Source organism: Pelecanus crispus, chromosome 8 (assembly GCF_030463565.1).
Source record: "Pelecanus crispus isolate bPelCri1 chromosome 8, bPelCri1.pri, whole genome shotgun sequence".
NCBI classification, from domain to species: Eukaryota; Metazoa; Chordata; class Aves; order Pelecaniformes; family Pelecanidae; genus Pelecanus; species Pelecanus crispus.
In genome coordinates this window covers 25,583,565-25,608,800 of record NC_134650.1, presented here as the reverse complement: position 1 = coordinate 25,608,800, position 25,236 = coordinate 25,583,565, and the positions used below count along the sequence as shown (strand labels likewise).

At 45.7% G+C, this 25,236-nt stretch overlaps 3 protein-coding genes across 5 annotated transcripts in view; 1 reads left to right on the top strand and 2 right to left on the bottom strand.

Annotated features, from left to right (window-relative positions):
* RSPRY1 (ring finger and SPRY domain containing 1) overlaps positions 1 to 25,236 on the bottom strand; it is a 281,438-nt gene that overhangs the window by 44,664 nt on the left and 211,538 nt on the right. The window lies entirely within an intron of this gene.
* Positions 762 to 1,508, bottom strand: THAP11 (THAP domain containing 11). Its single transcript, XM_075714981.1, has one exon. It carries the CDS (start codon positions 1,506 to 1,508, stop codon positions 762 to 764), a length of 747 nt encoding a protein of 248 aa, XP_075571096.1.
* Positions 1,274 to 25,236, top strand: CENPT (centromere protein T). The gene is made up of 14 exons (XM_075714980.1): positions 1,274 to 1,292; positions 2,567 to 2,693; positions 3,254 to 3,347; positions 5,155 to 5,288; positions 6,510 to 6,543; positions 7,731 to 7,873; positions 8,334 to 8,762; positions 13,314 to 13,517; positions 16,345 to 16,521; positions 17,250 to 17,450; positions 19,529 to 19,619; positions 21,974 to 22,138; positions 22,900 to 23,004; positions 24,827 to 25,236. The coding sequence occupies exons 2-14, from the start codon at positions 2,669 to 2,671 to the stop codon at positions 24,948 to 24,950; spliced, it is 1,926 nt and encodes a 641-aa protein (XP_075571095.1). The 5' UTR covers positions 1,274 to 1,292; positions 2,567 to 2,668; the 3' UTR covers positions 24,951 to 25,236.

The window sequence follows — 25,236 nt, the reverse complement described above, 5'->3', positions numbered from 1 at the left end:
ACTGTAATCCTTACTAGTGTTGAAAGCATCAAGACATCTGTAACAAATACGTATGTACTGCAGAGAAAGCAAAAACTACATAGTACAAGAGCACTCTTTAATCTGGGGATTCTTCCACGCTAGAAACAGCAGTCTTTTATGGCATCAGTAATTTACTGAAGAAACACATCACCCTGAGAGGGTTTCTAAAGCTTTCCTCATGCCTCTGCTAAGTGATGCCAAACATGACATCGTTGTTTGTTCCTATGAAGGGTACAGTGCCAACCACGCTTTCAGACACGCCTTCTCCAGGGGGTAGTGTTGCTGCTACCTCACATAACACAGAGCAAGTTTATTTGCTGAAAACTGATACCCTACGTCCACTTAGTGGTGACATAGGTCCCATCTACACCAAAAGAAGTGCTTTCCGCCACTGCCGGCACAGAGAGGGTGCTGATGGGCCTAGCGTAGATGGGACGCTGCTGTGCGCCCACAGTGCCAGCTCTGGGGTAACGTCAGATCGATACCGGGGCTTGGCACTGAGTTGACAGTGGCCGCCCCATCTAGGCAGGGGAATCCGATGGCGTGGGCTTGCCCGGCTGGGGTCTGCTTCGGCAGGGGCAGGAGGGACCGGGCAGCGAGAGCTGGGGGGGCTGTGGGGCCACAGCTCATCCCATCTCCACTCTGTCCGGGCACTGCACCGAGGGCGGCAGAGGCTCTGCGGTGGAGAGCCCCATACCGTGCCGGGCACCCCCCGGTGCCAGGCCGGGCCCCGGTGGCCCTCAGAGGCCATGGCGCTTGCGGGTCCCGGCGCTGGCAGCGTGGAGCAGCCGGTCCTTCTCGCGGATCTCCTCGCGGAGCTGGGCCTCGGCCAGGCGCAGGCGGCGGATGCTGCCCTTCATCTCCTTCATCTTCACCTCCAGCAGCGCGATGATGTCGCGCTGCTCGTTCAGCTTCCTCAGCAGCTCCTCCGACGTGGTGCCCGACGACAGCGAGTACGAGTGGTCCGGGGGGCCGCCCTCCACCGGGCCCTCTTCCCCCGCCACTGCCGGTAGCCTCCCGGGGCCGGGGCCGGGGCCGGGCCCAGCGGTCGCCCCGGGCCCGAGCTCCACCTGCACCGTCAGGTCGATGGGCTTCACGTCCTCGGCCGCGCCCCCTGCCGGGGCCTCGGCGGCGGCAGCACCGGCACCGGGGCCCTGCGCGGCGGCGGCGGCGGCAGCGGCGGCGGCGGCGGGGCGTGGGCGGCGGGCGGCCCGCTGCGCCTTGCGCTCGTTGACGCCGCGCAGCGGGAAGATGGTGGGGACCCGCACCAGGTAGGACTTGCGGCCGCCCTGGAAGTGCTCGCTGCAGACGCGGTGGCCCGTGGTGGGCTGGAAGGTGCTGAAGCAGCCGCTGACGCCCGCCCGGGAGACGTTCTTCAGCCAGAGGCGCCGCAGCTCCTCGTCCTTGGGGAAGGTGTAGAAGTGCAGCGCCTTGTCGCGGTGCGAGTTGTTGTAGCAGCCCGGCACGCAGCAAGTAAAGCCCGGCATGGCGGGGTGGCCTCGGGGGGGGACACCCCTGGGCGGCCCCGGCGGCGGGGAGAGCGGGCGCGGGGGGCCCCCGCCGAACTACAGATCCCACAAGGCCAACCGCGGCCTCTCGCCGCCCGCCGACGCCGCCCGCCGCGGCCGCACCGGAACTACGCGGACCACAATGCACCGCGGCGGCGGCGCCGCGCCGGAACTACCCGCCCCACACTGCGCTGCGCCCCCGCCCCCGCCGACTACTGCTCCCAGGGGGCGCCGCGGTGCCCTGCCCCTCCCGTGGGGCGCTGCGCGGCGATCTCGCGCGGCGGGGCGGTCTCGCGAGGAGCCGTGGCCGTTACCCCGCTGCGGCCGTTACCCCACCATGGCCGAGAGCCGCCCGCGGGTCCGCCGCGGGGCCAGGCGCAGCGGGCGCGACCCAGCGCGGGCCGCCGCGAAGGTGGCGGAAAGGGCCCCGTGGCCCTGCCACGGGGTGTGCGGGAGGGGAGGGGAGAGCCGCTGTCGGGATCGGCCGCCCCGCCGGGCTCCCTCGGCGCTGTCTGCCCGTTCCCGCTCGGTGCGAGGAGAATTGAGGCCCTTGGAGCAGGGACCGCGGAGCAAAGGATGCTCCCATCCCCTTGTTCTCCTTTAAACGTGGAAAGTGGGCTGAACCCCCCGAATTTCGTGCTCTGAATAGCTAGGACACCAGCGTAGGCAGGGCTGTTACAGCCTTGCACCTCGGTTTTGTTTTTCTTCTGTTTCTCCTTTTTGGGTTGCTTTAGGTCAGGGCTGTGAGAGGTGAAGGGCCCAAGTCCTTCAGGCTTTTGTCTGCGATGAGCCTTGTGCATTAAAAGCCACCTCGATGATACACCGTTGTGAGTTGTTGTCTGCCCAAAAGTGAAGTGCCAGTGTTGTTAGAAAGCAAATGTGTGTGATTTGGTTTTGGGAATTTGGAAAATGTTTGATGTTAGCCAGCTTAGATTTTTTTATTAGAAGATGGACGATGAATGCTTTTGATGCTAAGATTCATCTTTAAGGGTGAAAATACGATTTTTGGATTGCATGTCTCTGATTTCTCTCTTTAGACTGTGTATCATTCAGAAAAGGAGAATAATTCTGGCAGAACCACCTTGCTGAAGCAGAGACCGACTGTGTTCCGTGATCTTGATAATGACACGCCACGGGTTATGCTCAAGAGAATCATCCGGACCCGTAAGTATGTTTTTTCAGGAAAACAGAACAGAAAGACAATGTTTTGGTGTAGTTGAGAACAGGTGTTCTGTAGCCTGTTATTCTTACCCTGTTACATGGGACAGAAATCCACACCGTCATATGACCGATTTGTGCAAAAGAGGAGAAATTGCAGCAGTGGCAGCTGAATGAGGTCGTGTGAATCAGACCAGACATTGATGAAAACGTATCCTTGGAAATCTTCTTCATTCAGTCTTCTTATCCTGGTGGGCAAGCATGTAATCTTTGTGCTGCCTTTAGCTGTGGGATCACATGTAAATTATAGGCACGTGCTGTTGCCAACCTCAGTTCGGCTCTGCTGCAGTACATGGAACCCCCATGCTGCTATTTGCCACTGTTGGCTTTGTTATTGTATGTGTCAGCCTTCCTAGGAGTAGAACCCAAATAGTTTTCAGCAGGTCTTTATTTTAACCTGTTAATAAATGTAATTTATAGAATGTAGTGTAATTTGATACTCTGCTGTATTTTTGCATTCTTGTGGGATTGAATTGTGAAAAGGGAATGTTTTGGTTTGTTGGCAGAACCACAGGTTTCACCTCTAGCGCCTCAGATATCTAAACATGAAGAAACAGAAGCAGCTTGGTCAGAACTCCCATATAAAAGGGTTTCCAGCATGTAAGTAATGCGTGTGTTTTTTACACTACTAGGTACAGCTGCAGCTCCTATGATGAGGCTGGGGAGCAGTATTTCTTTATTTCTGTTTCATTTGTGTTCTGTCAGGTGGGATTATCAGAAATACTTCTTCAACTTTAAAAGTCACACAGGAATCACTGGGACTGGGGGACTGAATAGTACATACTGCAGGCTTGTGTTTAGTCCCCCTTCTTAAATGCAGACTTTTAATTTCTTTTTGCAGTGGAACTGCTGGATACAATAAGTGTCCTGATGGAAATCTACTTTTCTTAGTTGTCTGTGACAGATACTAAAATAGAAGTCCTTGGATCTCTCCAAGGCTACAGGCTGTGTGCTGATGATGCTGAGCTGTAATGAGTGACTGCTGTGTCTTGTATTCAGAACGCAGGCTGCCATAGCTTTTTATGGTGTTACAGCTTCTCGGTTGTCCTTGTCTTGGGCTGCTAGGGGTTACTGTCTTCCTATAGAGTGGTTTGGACGTGAGGTTTGCCTGAGGGTCAGCTGCTTTTATTCATGTCTAGCATCCATTAATGTTTTAAGTTAATAGGCCTGACTGAGAGGCTGAAGTGTGGTTTGTTTCCTTCCACTTTGTTATGAAATAGAAGAAAACCAGTAGTGGTGGTAGGGTCTTAATTTGCTTTAGCCAGTTATGTCACAACACTTATGTGTGGTTTCGCTTACTGCAAGATAGGATAGACTGTTCTAAATAATGTGATTTCCTTTCATTTGTCTTTATAGCTAAACTTTTTGCATTGACTGTAAGCAACCTTAAATAGGTCATCTAAAATATTAGGTAACTTCTGTCTTTCTGGTTTTTTAATAGAGGAAGAAAAATCTGAGTTTTCTGTAAGGGTGGTAGCTTGGTTTTTGTTTGGGTTTTTTTAATTAAAAAAGATGAGCAGTATTATCCAGCCACCAAGCCAGGAAATGTGAAATTGCTACTCTACCCTTAATTGGTTTAGTGGTGGACTTGGTAGTGTTAGGTTAATGGTTGTACTGGGTGATCTTAAAGGTCTTTTCCAACCTAAATGATTCTATGATTATGCTCATAATACAGTAATGAAACTTAGCCACCTTTCTGACTGGTAGAGGACGTATTTTGTCAGGGGGAAAAACCCATAAATATGATCACCTTACTGTTCTTGCTATGTTGAAGCCAGGTTTGTTGCAGCAAAGGATACAGAATGCTATGTCTGCTGAACGCAGCCTCTAGGCTGTGGGAGGGATGCTCTGCTCTACCTCTGCAGGACGGTGCAGAGCGCTGGCGGCAGCTCACTGCCTGAATGTGACCTTTGTGAGAGGGGATTCTTAGAACTCCTCAGTAAAGGGGGAAAACAAGTCAGAAACTTACTTCCTGATCCAGTGCCTGACTGGGACATTACATGTTTATTCCGTATACCAGCTTTGTGATACCTAATGTTGTTTCATGATGATGGCTTTTTCATTTACACTCTAATGATTGACAAACCTAATTGCTGTTGTGTGCTGTTAGGCGGAGTGAGCTATGGAGCTTGTTGGAAGTCCAAGCTTCTACTCCAGTCTGATCTTTCTCAGCCTTGTTGTTTTGAATATACACTCAAGTTTTGATTCTCTTACTCTGTGAAGTTTACTTTGATTTAGTAGGAGGGAATGATGCATTCCCGCATTGCTGAGCTAATTGCTGATTAGTTCCTTACTTCTGCTGCAGCAAGGATGACCAGTTTCTATTTGTTTTTCACTGGTGTTACAGAGACCTTTCTAAGGTAGCTAAACTAAAGTCCTTTGTTTAAGGCTTGGTTTGTATTGATAGGGTGGAAATGCAACTGCCAGACCTTGTTCCTGAGGACACATCTATTGCCACATTCCATATGGCTAAGAGGAGAAAGAAACTCAGCATTTCTGAATTTGAGAGAGCAGCAGACAAACGACTTCCTCAGAACCAAGGTAAGGCCGCAGTCAAAAATGCCCTTGTTCAGCACTGTGTTTGCTGTCGGTTGATTTTCATCTGCTGCAGTTTGGTTCTTAGTAATTTTTCAGCTGGGCAGTTGTACGTTTGGAAGCAAGACTGCAGTATCTTGTGCAGAGGGGATAGCAGAGAAGGTAAAAGTCCCTCCTATCAAATTTAAAATAAGCCTTTTTGAGCCAAGTTATAGGCTCTGCCCTGACTATATATAACTTTTTGACTATTTTCCCAACTTGGTGCTCTTTGAGTTTTGAAGTGTCTCCAAAGGAAGCAATTGCTGTCTTCCCCTCAATTCTAGAAACTTGAAAATAGAACAAGCTGCATACTTTTTATTGCATTTATATGAAATAAGTTAATGAAGTTCTTGTTTGAGAAAAAGGGGTCTTGTAGTTTTATAAAAGAAATAATGTTTTATATGGGAATAAGTCTTCCCTTTAAACATAAATTTGCAAATTGGTTAAATATAACTTTCATTTTAGTTGCAGTTTAACAGAGGCAGATAAAACACCTACCTTGATGTGGTGGGTTGACCCTGGCTGGATGCCAGGTGCCCACCAAAGCCGCTCTATCACTCCCCTTCTCAACTGGACAGGGGAGAGAAAATCTAATTAAAAAGTTCATGGGTCAAGATAAGGACAGGGAGATCACTCAGCAATTACCATCAGGGGCAAAACCAGACTCGACTTGGGGAAAATCAGTTTAATTTATTACCAATCAAAACCGAGTAGGGTAATGAGAAATAAAACCAAATCTTAATACACCTTCCCCCCACCCCTCCCTTCTTCCTGGGCTCAACTTCACTCCTGATTTTCTCTACCTCCTCCCCCCAAGTGGCGTAGGGGGACAGGGAATGGAGGTTATGGTCAGTTCATCACACATTGTCTCTGCCGCTCCTTCCTCCTCGGGCGAGGACTCCTCACACTCTTCCCCTGCTCCAGTGTGGTGTCCCACCCACGGGAGACAGTCCTCCACGAACTGCTCCAATGTGGGTCCTTCCCACAGGCTACAGTTCTTCATGAACTGCTCCAGTGTGAGTCCCTTCCACAGAGTGCAGTCCTTCAGAAGCAGACTGCTCCAGTGTGGGTCCCCCACTGGGTCACAAGTCCTGCTCCACCATGGGCTCCTTTCTCTCCATTGTGTTCTTGTAGCCTGTTGTGTACAGGGTAATTTCTCAACTAATGTGTCACAATTTTTTTTTCTAGCTCTGTCAACGTTGGACAGCACTACTTTGGCTCGGTGAGTTTAAGCTAAAATGTCTTAACTTCTGGCTGTCCTAACTACAGCAGCCTTGATTCATCACCTCTGGAGCTGTGAAAAATGGTAGAAGTACCTGGGTTCATGTTTAAGAACTGTGGTAGTAATAACACAAACATCTCCCACTCTGGTGATGGAATTTGAAGGTGTTGCACTACATACCTTGTGCTTTTCAGAAATTGTTGCTTTGCACTGTATGCCCAGATTGGTCTAGCTTGCATTGCTACTATTGCTCCTCTTTGACTTACTAGAATAATTCCTTTTTTCCTTTCATTCTCATGTTTTCAAGAATATCAGTACACAATATACCTTGCCTGTTAATTGATGACCTTAGAATATTATCTCTTCCTGTTAACTGACTCATCACATGAGTTGCATCCATGCAGTCTTTAGTCCAACTTCCCTGGAGTTCAAATTAAAGAACTTTTCCTGTGTTGCCCTTGTACTTTGCTAATGGTCCTAGCCATGATTAGCAATTTATTTCACCTTTCTCACTGCAGCCCTTGCTCATGGTCCCATGCAAGGTCCCATTCATAGGGCTGCATTCTGTGCTTCCTATGTGTGAATCCTCTGAATCCTCTTTTTCATTGGGCTGCATAGAGAGAGGGACAGGAGGTAGCTGAGCATGGCCAGTCTCTTTAGGGTGCAAAATATGTACATTGAGATACATCTTCTCCCATGGTTTACATGTTGCTATCTAAGCTCCCATCTCAAAGAAGTTAATGGTGTGTTCGTGGCTGTACATCGCTGTGAATACTTATACTATAAGCGGCTTCTCAGACTTTGAAGTCCTCCTGCCATCCTGCTGTCATTTAGAGGACACCTCAAACGTTTGTTTTCCCTTTTTTTTTTTTGTTATTTAAAATTTTTAAAATTCCTGAACCTTTTGTCAGATATATTGTTGCACCCCTCTCAAGGTAGGAGGCTGTACAACAGTCTGTTTCCTGATCTCTGTGATACATATCCTGATGTTAGGTGATATAATGAAATTAAACTATTTTTTTAAAGTAGACTAGCATGTAATCTTCAAGGGTTTTTTGGGGGGAAATTCCTCCTAGCTAAGGGATTTGTGACATGTCTCACTGTTAGTGGCACCATGTCTTGTAATGTGAGGGTAAAAGGGGAGTGTGTAAGTTTGGAAAATTATTTATTCCCTCCTCTTTTTACAGATCTCTTCGCATGTCTCTTGGTTCCTTGATCCCACCAGACACTGTTGAAAAGAGAGGCTTGCTCCGGAGGCCAAAAAATCGCAAAGCTATTGACATGGAAGCTTTTGAAGGCAGAGTGGAACAGAACATGCTGAAGAGAAAAGGTTTCTTTTGTGTCATTACTTCTGTTTTGGGAGGGGAGGGCCCTATATAAGGTGGCTTTTAGAAGCAGTTACTCAAGTGTGGTCTGTATTTTAGATTTAAAGACTACTAGCATGTTCACAGAAATCCAGTGTAATTTGGGAGGCAAGATTAGAATGAGGCTCTGCATCTGTAGTTGCTGATTCTATGCACTTAAATGTGTGCTCCACCCAGTTTGGCGATTTATACCACAGGAATCATTTGGGATCATGTTCATAACTGTGGGTACTGGGGAGACAGTTTGGTAAAGTTAGGGGCACTGAAGTGTGGTGATACAGTTTCAGTGTTTGATCTGAGGAGGATTAATAAAATTTGGTTGAACAACTTAAATTTTGGATTATGCAAGTCCTGGTAATAAATGTGTGTCCCTATGACCTTGAACATTTTTCACATAAAACTTATTTTAAAACTTTATCTAAACAGCACAGAACTATCCTGTGGACTCACAAACAGCATCTGGGATTCAAACAGCCACACTGACAAGTGATGCAGAAATCATGCTGAGTAACACAGAGCTCTTCGTTCAGCCTCAGTTTGATGAACAGAGCCAAAATAAGCTTTCTGCTCTTGAACCACAGTTACCAGATTCAAAAACTCCAGCACAGAAAAGCAAGGTTTCTGATGCAGCTCAAGAGGAAGCAACGCTGGTGGGTCTGGTATCCAGTATGGGCACAAATGAGGGAAGGATCCAAAGGTTTTCTGAGGACTTAATCCTTGATTGTGAGCATGTTGACAGAATGACTCATGTATCTCCAAAAACACCTGCAAAACAGCGAGAAGATGAGCAAGATCATTCTCAGCAGAGTAACCCAATGGAGCAGCTTTCTGTTTCAGAAGAGGTGGTGGTTGGCAGTGAGTACTATGGGTTAGGACTTGGGGCTTAGCAGGTATTATCTGAAATCACAGAATGGTTGAGGTAGAGAGGGACCTCTGGAGGTCACCTTCTCTAACCCCCCTCTTCAAGCAGGGCCACCTAGAGCAGGTTGCCCAGGACTGTGTCCAGGCAGTTTTTTTGTCCTTGCAGTCCAGGGATGGAGACTGTAAACTCTGGGCAACCTGTTCCAGTGCTCAGTCACCCTCACAGTGAAAAAGTGTTTCCTTATGTTCAGACAGAGCCTTCTGTGTTCTAGTATGTCTCCGTTGCCTCTTGTCCTGGCACTGGGCACCACTAGAAAGAGCCTGGCTCTGTCTGCTTTAGATCCTTCCTTCAGATACTTGAATATATTGATGAGACTGCCCCTGAGCCTTTTCTTCTCCAGGCTGAACAGTCCCAGCTCTTTCAGCCTTTCCTCCTAGGAGAGATGCTCCAGTCCCTTAGTTGTCCTGGTGGCCTTTTGCTGGACTCTCTCCAGTGTGTCCATATCTCTCTTGTACTGGGGAGCCCAGAAGTGAACACCGTAAATTGGTCACAAATATGGTGAGATAAGGAGATAATGTGTAGGAGCTGTAGACAGAGTTAGGAGGAGTCTGAGGAGGTTGCTAGTCTAGAGCTTTACCCTGGTAAGGTCATTTACATGTCACAGCTAACCGCTTTGCTGTCTCCAGGGCCTTAAAAATCCCTTGGACAGAGGTAGTCACCTCCCAGGTCACTCTGTACCAATGCTTTTGCAAGTCCTAGCACTTGCTCGTTTTTCCCTGGTGTCTGGTATCTCTCTTCTGCATTCGTTTCCCTGTAAATACCTTGTCCTGGCTGTGTAAACGGGAGCATATTTTCCTCATGTTGCATAGACCAGGCCCCAAGGCATGGTTGTAATCCTAAAATTTTCTGCTTAGTGACCCTGGGGCAGCTAGCCAGGACAGTATCTGCTGTAGTAAATAGCTTTGTGCTGTTCTTCAATCAAAACTCCTTATGCTTTCCATGAAATATGGACAGCTAATGTTTCTTTTTCATTTAGGTTTTTTTATGATCCTTTTTCAAAAGGGGCACAGAAATGGTATTTAAAGAGTGGTTGGTGTATTCATTACTGCTCAAGCCAGGAGAGGAGTTTTTGCCATGGAAAGCTTAGAAATTAATTAATGCCTGGTGGACTGTTGCACCATACTCTGCTTCTGGAAGGTTGTCTGTGGCAAGCATGGTGGGAAAAGTTGTTTTGAAAGGACAAAGGAAGAGATGATGCCTCTACACGAACACACGCAGCATGGGGAGCAAAGAGGAGGAGCTGGAAGCTGCTGTGCTACTAAAAGCTACAAACTGATTGCCATAACTGAAACTTGGTGGGACAAATCCCCTGACTGGAATGTGGCTATCGATGGATACAGGCTGTTTAGAAGGGACAGGCGAGGAAGGAGGGGCGGAGGTGTTGCCCTCTACGTAAAGAAATCAATACAGTGTAAAGAGCTGTCCCTGAAGAATAGCCATGAGCAGGTTGAAAGCTTATGGGTAAGAATCAGAGACAGAGGCAACAAAGGGAACCTGGTGGTTGGTGTCTACTACAGGCCGCCTGATCAAGGGGAGCCTATTGATGAAGCCTTCTTCCTCCAGTTCCAGGAGGCTTCATGCTTGCAGACTCTCATCCTGCTGGGGGACTTCAACCACCCCGACATTTGCTGGAAAAGCAACACGGCGAGCTGTAGGCAATCCAGGAGATTCCTAGAATGCATTGAGGATAACTTCCTAAGCCGGGTAATAGACACTCCTGCCCGAGGGGGTGCAATACTGGACCTGATGGTCACCAATGCAGGTGAGCTCATTGGTGATGTCAAGACTGGAGGCAGCCTGGGCTGCAGTGATCATGCATTGGTGGAGTTCGTGCTCCTGAGGGACATGGGAAAAGCGAGGAGTATAGTCAGGACCCTATATTTTAGAAAAGCAAACTTCTAGCTCTTCAAGGAGTTAGTCAGAAGGAACCCCTGGGAAATGGTCCTCAGGGACAGGGGAACGGAACAGAGTTGGCAGATCTTTAAGGACACCTTCCATAGCACACAAGAGCTCTCAGTCCCCAAGTGTAAGAAATCAGACAAGGAAGGGAAGAGACCAGCATGGCTGAGTCGAGACATGCTGGTCAATCTAAAGAACAAGAGGGAACTGCACAGGCAGTGGAAGCAGGGACAGGTGTCCTGGGAAGAGTACAGGGAAGCTGCCCAGTTGTGTAGGGATGGGGTTAGGAAGGCCAAGCGCAGCTGGAGCTGAATTTGGCAAGGGATGTAAAGAATAAGAAGAAGGGCTTCTACAGGTATGTCAACCAGAAAAGGAAGGTTAAAGAAAGCGTACCTCCCCGATAAACAAGAATGGCGACTTAGTATCAACAGATGAGGAGAAAGTGGAGGTACTCAACAACTTCTTTGCCTCAATCCTCACTGCAACCTCTCTCCTCTCCCCTCCTGAGTCAATGGACTGCAAGATGGGGACCAGGGGGGTAAAGCCTCTCCCACTGTAAGGGAAGATCAGGTTCGAGACCACCTGAGGAACCTGAATGTACACAAGTCTCTGGGACCTGATGAGATGCATCCCAGGGTCCTGAGGGAATTGGCTGATGTAGTTGCCAAGCCACTCTCCATGATATTTGAAAAGTCATGGCAGTCAGGTGAAGTCCCTGGTGACTGGAAGAAGGGAAACATTGTGCCCTTTTTTTAAAAAGGGAAGAAAGGAGGACCCTGGGAACTACTGAGCTGTCAGCCTCACCTCTGTGCCTGGGAAGATCATGGAGCAGATCCTCCTAGAAACTATGCTCAAGCACATGGAAGACAGGGAGGTGATTCGAGACAGCCAGCACAGATTGACCAAGGGCAAGTCCTGCCTGACCAACCTAGTGAGTTTCTATGAAGGAGTGACTGCATCAGTGGACAAGGGAAAAGCAATGGATGTCATCTACTTGGACTTCTGTAAAGCCTTCGACCCAGTCCCCCACAACATCCTTCTCTCTCAATAGGGGAGATACGGATTTGATGGGTGGACTGTTCGGTGAATAAGGAAGTGGTTGGATGGTCACATCCAGAGGGTCGTGGTCAACGGCTCGATGTCCAGATGGAGACCAGTGACAAGTGGTGTCCCTCAGGGGTCTGTACTGGGACCAGTGCTGTTTAACATCTTCATCAGTGACATAGACAGTGAGATGAAGTGCACCCTCAGCAAATTTGCAGACAATACCAAGCTGAGTGGTGCAGGTGACACGCCAGAAGGACGAGATGTCATCCAGAGGGACCTGGACAAGCTGGAGAGGTGGGCCTGTGTGAACCTCATGAGGTTCAACAAGGCCAAGTACAAGGTCCTGCACCTGGGACGGGGCAACCTCTGATATCAACACAGGCTGGGGGATGAAGAGATTGAGAGCAGCCCTGTGGAGAAGGACTTGGGGGTACTGGTGGCTGAAAAGCTGGATATGAGCCAACAATGTGTGCTTGCAGCCCAGAAAGCCAACCGAATCCTGAGCTGCATGAAAAGAAGTGTGGCCAGCAGGTTGAGGGAGGTGATTCTGCTGCTCTACTCTGCTCTGGTGAGACCTCACCTGGAGTACTGCATCCAGCTCTGGAGCCCTCAGCACAAGAAGGACATGGACCTGCTGGAGCGGGTCCAGAGGGCCACAAAAATGATCCGAGGGCTGGAGCACCTCTGCTACGAGGCCAGGCTGAGAGAGTTGGGATTGTTCAGCCTGGAGAAGAGAAGGCTGCAGGGAGACCTTATTGCAGCCTTTCAGTACTTAAAGGGGACCTATAGGAAGGATGGGGGCAATCTTTTTAGCAAGGCCTGTTGTGACAGGACAAGGAATAATGGTTTTAAACTAAAGGAGGGTAGATTTAGACTGGATATAAGGAAGACATTTTTTACAATGAGGGTGGTGAGGCACTGGAACAGGTTGCCCAGAGAGGTGGTAGAGGCCCCATCCCTAGAAACATTCAAGGTCAGGTTGGATGGGGCTCTGAGCAACCTGATCTAGTTAAAGGTGTCCCTGCTCACTGCAGGGGGGTTGGGCTAGATGATCTCTAAAGGTCCCTTCCAACCCAAAGCATTCTATGATTCTGTGAACAGAAAAAAAGGTTAGTTGCTCTGAAGAGTCCAATGGTAGGCACTTTTAGGACAAACAGGTAGATAACGTGGAGAAAAGTGTGGAGGACATGGAATAGGGGACTGGATCAAATAAGAGGAGGGGGAGTGAGAGCGTATCTTAAGGATGCTGGAGTTTGTAAGTCGTTAATGTCAAATCTTAATGGTTACATGGTTCTGCTGTTTTACCAAAGGTAGCTGATGTCGATGTTATTCCTCAGTGTGAACTGAAAAATAGTTGCAAGGACTTTTCCAACTGGTTCCTAAGATACAGTGCAAACTCCCTGAACTGTTTCAAGTAAAGGAAGAGCATTTTCTTGTGTGTATTCCTCTCTCTGCTTGGATGGTTTTTTGCTTACCAGGAAAGCTGAAAGAAAGTTTAAAAAGATACTGGGGGGGACATTAATGCTCTCAATTTCTAGCTGTTAATAGACGGAGCTCCTCTTTGCCATGCAGAAGTTCAAGTAAATGTTTGGGATCCCCAGTCACTCTAAAGCCTAAGAGATCTTTCAGCGTGTCTTTGAGAGAAGTTGTGTCCCATATAATTGAAGAGCTAGTTGTAAGTGGTGCAGAAGAGATGGCTAATACAGTGAACGAAGTGGAACAGGAAGAGATTTTCAGAGAGGGTAAGAAGTGCTTTCAGTGTTGCAAGGGAATGGAGTACTTCAGTCTGATTAAAACCAAGAGTTTTTCAGGTGACTTGCAGGGTAAAATAAGACTTTATTGTGCAGTAGATGCTGGAGATAATTTAATTCAAGTAACATCAGAGACACCGTGAGCATTTCCAGGCAAGCTTTCTAAAAGTAGGCTGTGACTTGCTCACGTGCTTTCTTGTCAGTATTTGCTGACACACAGTGACACACAGTGACTGCAAATGGAATAAATCTTCATATTTTTTGGTAGGTTCGTAGTACTGCTCATCTTCCCATAGGAAAGATTAATAGCTCCCTCTTGGTAAGGAATACGTCTGGCTAATCATTCTTTTTGTTTGCATACATTTTAATGCTTTACTATATTTAAGCCATATTGGCCATTATCTTTCTCCAGTACTAACCAGCATCTTTTTCTCTTAAGACAAGGACTTGAAGGTTGCCCTCCCTTAAGTAATAAAGATTGTCATGAGTAGGTTGGGCCTTAATACCTCCTTGTTCCTGGAAGAGAGCAAGTCATGCAAGTTGCCTGCTTTCACAAGTACATTCTCAGTTTTTTTCTGAAATCCTGTTGCCTTAGAATAAGACAGTAAAAACTCTGCACAGATGCCGAGGTTGGCAGGTCTTATCCAGCCATTACATAAAACTTTGGGTATGTGTGGACACAAATTCCTGTGTTTTGTTGAATTTAATTTTCCAGTCTGCAGTTTAGGATCCATTTTAAGTCTTTCCCGTTGTTCCTCTGACAGTGTCTGGAAATGAGAGAAGACCATTGCCATGCAGGTTTAGCTTTCCCTAGGCTTAATTACATGTCTGAAGTTTCCTATGACTTACCTTATGGCAGTATGGAAACTGAACAGTCTACAGCACCAACAGTCTTCTTATTAGAATTTTAAACTGAATCCTTGCAATGCCCATAAGTAATTGATTGCACATACTGGCTGTATGAGCAAAATTAGTTATGTTACCTTTTTATTGTGATACTATAGCTTTTTTGTTTTAAAAAGTTCTTTCAGAGTGGTTCATTAAGGTAGCAGATATTCTGCACCTCTAAATTTAACAGTTGTGCAAGGTTGGCATCCTGTAATCTTTCTTGATTCTTTTGTCTGTTATATTTTTACTTGGGTGCACCTATGGAGTGTGACCTTTAAATGGGATGTGACTCTTGAGGCTGATGAAAGTCACCTCAGAATTGTTAACAATTCTGTGAACACAAACTCAAAGCTTGGGGGATGGTCAGAAAAGCACATAACATGTAAAATTATGAAAGGAAGAGATGACAAAACGTCACTGTGCCATTATGGAAATGATTGTCACGCTCACCTTTTGAATACTGTATGCAGTTCTAACCTCTCCATCTAACCTCTAAATAGATTAAACAGAACTAGAGAAGGTGCAGAGAAAAACAGTTTTGACATTAACGATAATCAAATACATGGAGCAATTTCTGTACATTGAATGACTAAAGATAAGGACTGCTCAGTCTGGAAAAAGACAATGGGAGTGAAATACAAGAAGTTTAGAAAGAAAAGCCTTGAGCAGCATGAGGGATAATTCAGCAAACAAATTGAAAGAAACGTCTCTCTGATCTGTCAGTGCAGAAACTAGAGAGGAGCAACTGGTGCTAACAGCTGGCAGGTTATACCAAACTACAGGAGGTATTGCTACTAGCAACAGGTGAAGAAATGAGTAAAAATTAAGACTTGAATGTGTCAGTAATATCTGGTATTCCACTGTTAAAGTACTGTATCCCAGCAGGGATCCAGTAGTGTGGGAGATTCACTGGTGGCTGTCTGCCTTAGGCAGTCTTAATGTAGAGTTGAGCTTTTGTCTTCTCCCCACAAAGCTAGTTAATATTTCACTTAACTTCAGGCAAGATTTTGCCCTCCATTGGTGTAGGGAGCCCAATGTTCTGGTTAGTGAGATTAGTATTACTGAGGCACCACATTTGGCAAAATTTCCTTGTCCCCTTCACTGGGGCTTGGGGCTCCCAAGACCTTGACACTTGAACTTTTGAATGTGAAAACTGCTAGTCACTGGAGAGGATGGTAAAAATCCATTTTTGCAGCTTCTAGTTCTGGGCTCAGCCAAGATTTCCAAACCCTTCAGCAAGTGACAGTACTATGAGAGTTGCCAGTAAGATTTCTCCAAATAATTACCTGTGTGGGTGTCTGAGCTACATGGTAACAGACATGTGGACTGTAGATTTACTATGTAGGGAAAAGGAATACTTAAGTACTCCTCGTACTTCAGTAGCTACTTCCATAGCTGAAGTTTTTAAAGACATGCAAATCCTGTGTCCATTTATTTCTCCCCATCCTGCCTGCTAGAGTCTTGTTCAGGATGGTTAAAACCACTGCTAGGTGCTGTCCTCTTTGTAGTGTAATGTATCTCTTCCAAAATTGTTTATTCAGAAAAACTAAGGAAACGGGGAGGAGAATCTGAGCACAAACTCCATGTATTTTTAGACATAAAGGTAAAGAAATTGGTCTTTCACACAATCACCAAAAGCGAGAATAGGCATAGAGATGGGATATCTTGAGGAGCTCTACTTGCTGATAGGTAAGATTCCTTCATTGGGATCTGATGTGCAATTAGGTGGCTGTAGAACAAACACAGGAAAAGTTGTGCATTTTCCAGCTGTACACTTTTGGAAGGGAACTGCATCTGTTTCCCTTATTTATAGCTTATGGCTATTGCTGTGTTTACTTATGAGTAAATTTTAGTGGTTGTTAAACTGTATGCTGGTGGTCGATTGGTGGTTTTTTGTAGCTAAGTTTGATGATAGAATTTCCTATTTTAGCTGCAGAACATCGTGCAAATGCTGGATATTCTGAACATTTGGAGAAGAAACTGACCAAAAAAGCAGAATCACAGATAACTATGACACAGGATACCAGAGTCGAAACGGAAATGGCCCTTTCAGAAGAAGAGGGAATAGCAGAAGGCAGTGTTGAACACCAAAGCTCTTCTGAAGCTGGTGAGGATAAGCTCTAATACTGAAGACTATCTCTAATGCCAAAGACCTCTCGAGGCATCAGTGCTGGGAGAGACACTTGTTAATTCTCTTTGCATTCTGGAATCTGGGCTAAGTACTGGGAAAATTGCAAACTCATTTTGGCATGTTAAGCTGAAAGACTGCATTCTACTCAAATGGAAACAAATATTGCATTGGCAGTAGTGTTTAGAAATACATAGTTGCAGAAGGCATCTTTAATTAAATTTTACTAGTGGAAGTTCCAGAATCAGGCAAAGGTCGATAAAATTTGGAGACCTTCTGAGTGTGTTGGCAAATCAGGGTCTCCCAAGTTACTTTTCCTGAATTGCAGGGTCTTCTGTGTTCAACATGCTGCACTAAGGCTTTGTAAGACTTCTTTTGAGATAAAACTTCTTATTAAAGGAATTTCATTTAAAAGGAGCTCAGATAAAAATTTCACTTAAATCTCACGGGCTTCTTTACATTACCAAGTGATGTTCTTTTCATGTGACCTCTGCACACCTAGATGTAGCAGAGGGGAAAGCTGGGGATTGATCAGTGCTTTAGCTTATCTAGCTTAGTGTATTGACACCCTAATCATTGAAGATAGGAATATAATAGCTGGCAGCATTGTCAGGAATGGAAGGCTGGATTTCATTCTTATGAATGCTCTGAAATTTTGGCTATGATACTTGTTTCAGTGATGTATTTTTCCTGTTTTGGAAATCTAGAACATGAGATTGCCAAAGATGTTGGAGCTGGAACTCTGGGCAGGCATTCCCATGCTTCCTCTTCTGAAAAATCTGGGATGAAGCCATTAAAGGAAGCTGTTGAACAAGCAGACGAACTAGAGGACCAGGTTATCACAGTAGAATTGGATGGTCTGGAAGAAAAGCCTACTGAAGATGAAGCTGAAGGCTCTGAGAGTGAAGGTAAGAAAACTATTGCAGCAGTAGCAGAAGGCAGTTGGAGAAATTTTTCCCTGTTACATCTTGATAGATTGAAGAACAACATAGGTTAAAAATGTTAACAGTTTAGTCCATCAGATGGTCAAGGGGAAGCTGTGGGCTGCTATTCCTAGGACCAGATTGTTACTGGTTCATCAGGTGCTTCAGGGACCTAGATCATCTTGTACTTTTTGAGGTGAAGGTAATGGAAGCGCATGAATAGACAAAACTGAGTGCAAAGTGATTTTATACAGTGACATAGGGATATCCTCCATTTTATTCTTCCTTCCTTCCTGACTCCTAACTTCATGCTGACTTCTTAATGTCTTAGCATTGAACTGCTGTTTCCACGGCCATTTCATGTGACTCCAGACTTGAAACCTACTTTAGAACCCCATATTTTGTACGTGTAGTTACAGATTTCCTTTCCAGTTAACCAGAAGAGTAGGCTGGCTTTCCAAAAAGCTGAGAGGAAGTGTCTGTTTCTAAATAGTTCTTCAGGCACTGCATCAGTCTACTCTGTTGCCCCAAGAGTGCTTAATGCCTTTTGGAAGAACATATACATCAGACTGAGTTGTCTTCAATCAAGGCCATGTTTGTGTGTGTTTTAGTGGTGTCTTTTGGGACTGGTCTTAAAGTCTTTCAAAGTATAATACACCCCAAAATAAAAAAAAATGAGCTAAGGACATCCTAAAAGAATCGAGTTGCCAGGATTTGAGGCATTGTGGCGAAATACAGCCGTAATGAGAATATCAATGTCTGTCTGTATTTGTGCAGTGCGGAAGGCACTAAGACGACAGTTGAAGTGGTACAATTTTGCCACAAGGAAAGCTGTTTGTGTTCTTAGGGTGTCTATATGCTTATCTTTAACACAGCTGTCTGAAGAGGTGGAATGATCTTGATGAAGAGATCTCTGCTGAAAGGGTGGGACAGTAGGAGTAGCATCTTAAGGTCTCACTGGACAAGGAGAGGAAGAAAAGATGAAAAATTATGTACTCATAAGTGTCATAAAACTTACCTAAGAAACCTCAGCATAACTAGTATCTTCCCCTGCATCCTGCTCCCAGTCCCTTCAGCACACAGAAATATTTCTTCAGAAGAAGCTAATGCAAGGAACCACAGTAGTTCACCCAGCCCTGCTTTCTCTGAGAGACTCCTGACCCTTTGAGTTGTGGAGTTTAACTCTTAGTAGTACTTGAGGCCTCTAGTAGTTGGGCTTGTCTTCTATAACAGGGCAGGTGTCCTAGCTCTTAGGGAGCACTGTGAAGTTGACACCATTACCCAGATATGCTGGATTCTTGCGCTGCACTCAGCTTGCAAAGGAAGCTGGCTGGCAAGAAGCCCTCTATGACCACTCCTCTTCTAGACAGGAAACTGCTCAGTATTTCAATTCTGTTAATGTTTTCTTTCCTGCTCTTGCTTGTTAAGAAGTGAAGAAGTTCAAGAGTGAAGTTAAAGGATGCAGATTAGACTTGGAGGAAACTGTTATGGGTAGTTCACAGCAAAGAAGAGGTGAGGTACTTAGTATAACCTGAGCCTTAGCTGGAGGGAGTTTATGAAAATCTGTGAATATGGGAGATGCTCATAGACTGACCCTTGTAATGTGATTTTGTTGGTCTGCTCTTCCCTGTGCTCAGGAGAATTTGTCACTGATTTAGCAGGATAGCAATGAGGTACCTTGCAGACTTTGCAGTTCTCTCTGGGAAAAGAGGCTGCAGTTTCTTGGCAGCCTAAGTCGACCCCACCATCAGCCCCTGCAGCCTGGCCCCGAGCATGTGTTCCTACACCTGCCCAGCCTGCTGGTCCAGCATGGGGGCTGATGGGCTGGACCTGGTGTGAGGGGAGCCACCAGCCTGTGTGGCAGGAGGTGGGGTGGGTGGAATTGCCACAGCCAGCAGCTGTGCTGGTTCAGGGTGCCATGGAGCCACAGCCTGAGTGCAGGCAGTGTGGCACTGGACCAGATGTGTGGAAAGCGGTCTGGGCTTCTGTCTGCTGCTTCAGCACTACTTGCTGCAGGAACCCCGAAAATAGAGTTCAGTTCCTCAAGTACATTTTCTTCCTAGAGGTTTCCATGAAGACACCCGCGTTTGTGCGTGCTGCAGCCTACAAGCCACTGCTGTCAACTCCACGTCCTGCAAAACCTGCTGCTCCCAAGTAAGTATAAGCCACCTTCAGCAGTGGCCTGGTAGAAGTGCGTCTGGGGGGTGTAAGTGCTGGTGGAGAGAGCTGAGCCCAGCTTTGTCAGTTGTTTTGTGCTTTATCAGCTGTAGCAGAGAGTAAGCAGTCCTGAAGTCTTTAGTTCATTCACTGCTTTAGCAGCTGAATAAAGAGTTCTATCAAGTGAATGTCAGTACTCTCCCAGAGCAGATCTGATGCCTCAAGTCTTCCCAATGAACGTTCTTGTAATATTTTCTTGTGCTGAAGGCCAAAACCTTTTTCTAGGAGTTTTTCAACTGGTAAGCTACTCTAGAGCCATAGACTGCAATATGAGATGCAGAGGCCCTTGCAGAAGAGGGGGGGAATTACAGGTTATGTTACACTGATCACATGAAATGACATATTTGTATTGACTTTAGAAACCTAAAGCTGTATGCAGTTGCCATGTGCTGAGTATAAAATGAAGCTCTCCTAGAGGTAGAAAGTGAACCTGTCCTCTGTATTACTCCAAATTAATTAACATTTTTCACCCTCTTAACTAGAAATTTGGTGAAGCTGTATGATTCATCAGAACCACTAACTGTGGGTCCCAGGGAACAGGAGGAATTTTCTAGCCCATGACTCTAGTTTTCTGTTTATTGAAGCAATAGACAATAAAAACAAATTCTTGTGCCCTTTACTGCTGTCAGCAGAGCTGAATGATGCTTACAGAAGGTGCTGGATGATTGCTCTAATCACAAATAGTAAAATATATTTATAAATAGAAAAAGGAGTCTTTGATACTCTGCTGAAGTGGAACTGAATGAATGCAGGTTTGCTTTGGGATTTTGCACCGGGCTGTGCTCTTTTTTTTTTTCTATCTATATATATATTTATAGGGAATGTCTGAATACTAATTCTTCTGTAGAGAGTGCTAGTCCTCATTGGCAAAAGAATTCCATGTATTTGGATGCATGTTCTTTATAGGAATTTCTGGATGTTAATAGACTGACAGATTTTCAGGCTATGCTGAGATAACAGTAGGTCATAATAACAGGTTCACAGCCTAGACTACAGGAAGCTCTTGCACAAAAAATGCATGGTTTGTTTGCACTTTATGTAATGCGGTCTGACCCTGAGTTGTCCTGCTTGCTTCCTGAGATAGCAATGCTCAGGTTAAAAGCCTGAGGAATACTCATGTAATATGTATTATGTAAATGTATACATAATACTTATGTAGTGGAGCAATAACCATGTGAGAGCCATGGTTAAGGCATCCTGATATAAAATAATCTCTTTATACTGGTACAGTTCTACTGTGATCAACTATACCAGATTAGCGCCACAGAACTTTTTATTTAGAAACACCAAAGTCTCATACAGTCACTAAACTTCAATTTTGCTGTGATCCTGTGAACCAAACATTCATACGTAATCATTCAGAAATGGGTAAACTGAGTCACAGAAACAGTAACCAAGATAACTTAAATAATGGCTGGGTTTTTTTCTCACTACTACACATACTTCATCTTTGGGGCTGATCTATTCCAGCTGCCCCTGAGGTTCTGACAGAGAATCATGTAGATGGGTTGGAGAGAGATTCAAATGATACGTGCACTCTGCCTGTGGGTTTTGCCTGTGCTAGCCTGAGATTCCAGTTTTTTTCTGTTGTTTTCCACTTGCCTACAGAGTGAAACTGGGGATTTCACTTCCCCTGCTCGTGTTACAATTTTTCCTCTGTAGAATGGAAAACAGTAGTAGTTTCCTTTGGGACTTACAGTCTTGTTTAAGGAAAAAAACCAAACCAAACAAACAAAACAAGCCCCAGAAAACCCTGCTAAACAAAATGTTCATAATAGTGTAATAGTGTAAAAGTTGTGGTGGACATCTGTTCTGTGGAAGGAGATTGTATCAAAAGAGGAGCTTCTGGTGAGTTTTGTCCACAGACAAAAATTGTTGAGTATACCCTGCAGATGAGACTCTCCTGTCTACAGATACAGAGGTGGCCTGTGGATGCATCAAACTTTGTGCATTCCTGGAGAGTGAAAACTACAGGGATGCAGTATAAACTGCATTTATGTATTGGAGAGAACTATAGTTTGCTGATTACTTGTTATGCTGGCATATCATATCTTGGAAGACTTGAGCCTGGATTGCTTCTCCCACAGTCATAATGTCATGTGAATTGTTTGCAAGCTGTACTTCATGGACATGCGGGTTTTGAAGAATTGGGAGGGAGGAAGAATTAAGAGCTCGAGGTAGTTCTTACTCCTTCCAATTCAGCATAAGGTTTGCCTAAACTCAGCCTGGTGTTCTCTGCCTCTCCCCCGTGTTTGTTCATTTGATGTGTGAACTTTCAATTTCCCTCAAAGGTCTCCCCTGCAGCCGCTGCGGGCTAAGCCAGCTCCAAAGAGCTTGGGAGCGTCACGGAGGAAAACATGTGAGCCTGAAGTAGCAAGCAGTTTGATAAAGAAGATATTTAGCCATTATGTGAAAATGCCAGTGGCCAGAGATGCATTTAAAATTGTTGAAAAATGGTAAGCAGCAATCAACTGCTCCTATTTCCACTCTTTTTAGTCTTTTTTTCATTCTTTTCTCTCTTGAAATAACAAACCTGTCAGGAGTGCTGCTGACAAGCTGACAGCCGTCCATATTCAGCTGGGGAGTCATGGGAGGTCTGATTAAAATGAGGACAGAAATGTGCTAGGTGCTCTTGGCTGCTGTGGGGGTATCTGTGACCAATGCAACCTTTCAGGGGTTTCTGGGTTTTGTCCCAACCAGTACAAATTGCACCATTCACAATCTGCTCTAGCTGACATCACACTAATATCATTAGCACGCTCCATGAGTGGGATGGCTCTGGAGAATGGTCAGTGTGCCAGGCAAGGTGAAGCTGTTCCAGCTGTGCAGTGTTACATCTGAATCCAGGTTTCTCAGCTTTTTGAATCCATAGACCTGTCATGAATCCATAGTTAACTGTCATGAGTAAAATCTGCAGATTGTTTGAACAGTGTCACCGTAAGAGCCAATAGTCTAATCAGTCCTCAGTGCTGATTTGTCACTTGTGTTAACCCCTGTTCTTGCATGTGTGGGAATTTTGGGAAAGGTTCTGGTTGTTGACTGTGCAGCTGTTTCACAGCTATCTTGGCTGTGAAGTTCCAGGGAGCCCAGGCTGAGAAGCCGTACTTTGTTCCATGGGCTGGAGAGTTTCTACAGCGAGCAGCTGTAGTGCATCTTGCCCTGTAGAAGTTCACACGCTCCGCAGCCTGATTTATTTCCGTCCTCAATCCTCCTTCAGCTCTGAGAGATACTTCAAGCAGCTAAGCAGTGATCTGGAAGCTTACAGCAACCATGCAGGGAGGAAGACAGTGGAGTTGGCTGACCTGGAAGTCCTCATGAGAAGGTAAAGTTATTGTTAACCTGTAGTAGTGTTCGGCGGTGCTTCGATAGCCCGATAAGACTGTCCTTGCCAGGGTGTGCACTAGCAGTAAGTATTTCCACAGTAGGTGTGGTATCTTGTGATTTAATCTGTGTGATGCCACTTGGCCTTCTGTCCCAGGAGAGCATTCGTGGACTTGGGTTTTTAATACTCCACGATGAAGGTGGTGGAAGGGCAAGAGGAAGTAGTGAAGGGTTGGGAGTGCAGGAGGAGTCTGAGGAACAAGTAGCAAGAGGAGGGGGATGTGTGCAAGGGTGAAGCAGTTATGGCTGGAGAATGAGTGGTGTCAGCAGAAAAAGCAGAGTAACAGTAAGTGTGAGGCCTGGCTGCACCGTTTACATCCCTGAGTGATCTCTTTGCTAAAAGCGCTTGCAACTGACATAGCATGGGCATTTTCACATGCCTTGCTGTGTGTTTTGATGACTTACTCTTCCAAACAAAATCCCACTCTTCCTGCTTCTGCAAAAGCTGCTACTGAAGGTTCAAACTGACAGTTCCTCTCCAGAGCAGGAAGAGGAGCCTCCAGCCTGGCAGGCCTCTCCTAACAACGGTGTTCCCCTTTGTGCTGCCTCTTTGAGACCCCACAGAGGGGCAGGCTGGCCAGCAGGCTGGATGAACTGTTCTCAGAGCCTCTCCTACTGCTCCTCTTTCCTGTGGGCTCCTTCAGCTCCCCCATCTCATGACTGAATTTAGTTCGTCCTGTGACCAAAACACAAGGGATTTGTTCTTGGTTTGGGAGCCCTCTGCAAAACTCTGTGGAGCCTGAAACAAATTCATCACTCCTCATTCAAAGTCATTACTGCAAGTTGTTATTCCTCATCTCCACTGGGAGAGTTTCAGATGTGATACTAAAGTCTTCTGAGGGATTTTGCAGGCACATCTGATGAAAGGCATTGGCTTTGCATGGGCCTATGTAGATGGAGCTGATGCTGATGCTTAAAAAGAATAATCTGTTGCTGTCCTGGTCTGGAGATCATAATTTTCCCACTTGACATGTGTGTGCTGAAATTAGTATGAACAGGCTGACAGGTGTGATGGTTTAGCTGGCCAGATTTGAGAATTCTGTATGCTTGTTATTTTACCTTTTTCTAGATGTCTTTACGCCTTTCCACTGCCTCATAAAAGCATCAGGAATTGTTGCTGGTTCATGAATAAGAACAGTATTTCTGTTCCTTCCACAAGAAAAGCATGAATAAATACTCCTTTTTTTTCCCCCCTTTCTACAAGACTAGGAGACGCTGATTTTTTCAGGCCAATGAGCTAAATGGTGTTCTAGAAAACTACATGGCCTACACAGGTGGAAAATGCCAACCACCTCTGAATTGTGAATGTAAAAAAATCTGCTGGGTAATGAGCTATTTGCTTCTGTTATATCATTCTGTGCATGTCTTTAAATGGTAAAATTTATCCCATGGCAGGTGGATTGTGAATTTAAAAAGTAATGAGCTTATACTTTGGTGTAGATCAATATGCTGGCTCTCACTGTGATAAGCACGTACATCTGTGGGAAGCTGGTCTCCAGTAACCCTCTTGATCCACTTTCAGGTGTAGGTAAGCCTGGTGCCTGCACTGTACGCAGGGACGTAGTGCGTCACCTGAGAAAGTTGCCTGCAAATAGAACTCTATACCTTTTCTATCACAAGTAGCCACAGCATTTCAGCTATTAAATGCAAAAATGTCACTGCAAGAAAACTTTGAAAACTTTACTCTGATGTTAAGTCTGAGTGGAAACACTTTTCACTAACAAGTCTCTGTTTCTTCTCTGCTCTCCTCTTTTTGAACAAAGACAAGGGCTGGTGACAGACAAGGTGCCGTTGCATGTGCTAATAGAGCGTTACCTCCCTCTGGAGTACAGGAAGCTCCTGATTCCAGTTGCTGTGAGCGGAAATAAAGTGATCCCCTGCAAATGAACGTGCCCTTCCAGCAGCAGTGGCTCCTGTGGGTGGGAAGACGGCCTGCTCGCAGCGGCAGGCTGTAGGTTGTTCCGTGTAACTGCTCCACGTGACAGTTTTCCACCAGTAACTAGTGGGGCAATAAATGGTCGACATTCTCTTGAACTGATGCAGGTTGTGCTCTGGCTATCACGCCAGCCTGCTGGATCTCACCAACTGTTATTACAAGTAATTTGACTATCCTGAATTTTTTATGTTACCTTTGAATACTTATACAGCTCTGATAAATAAAATATTATATGTA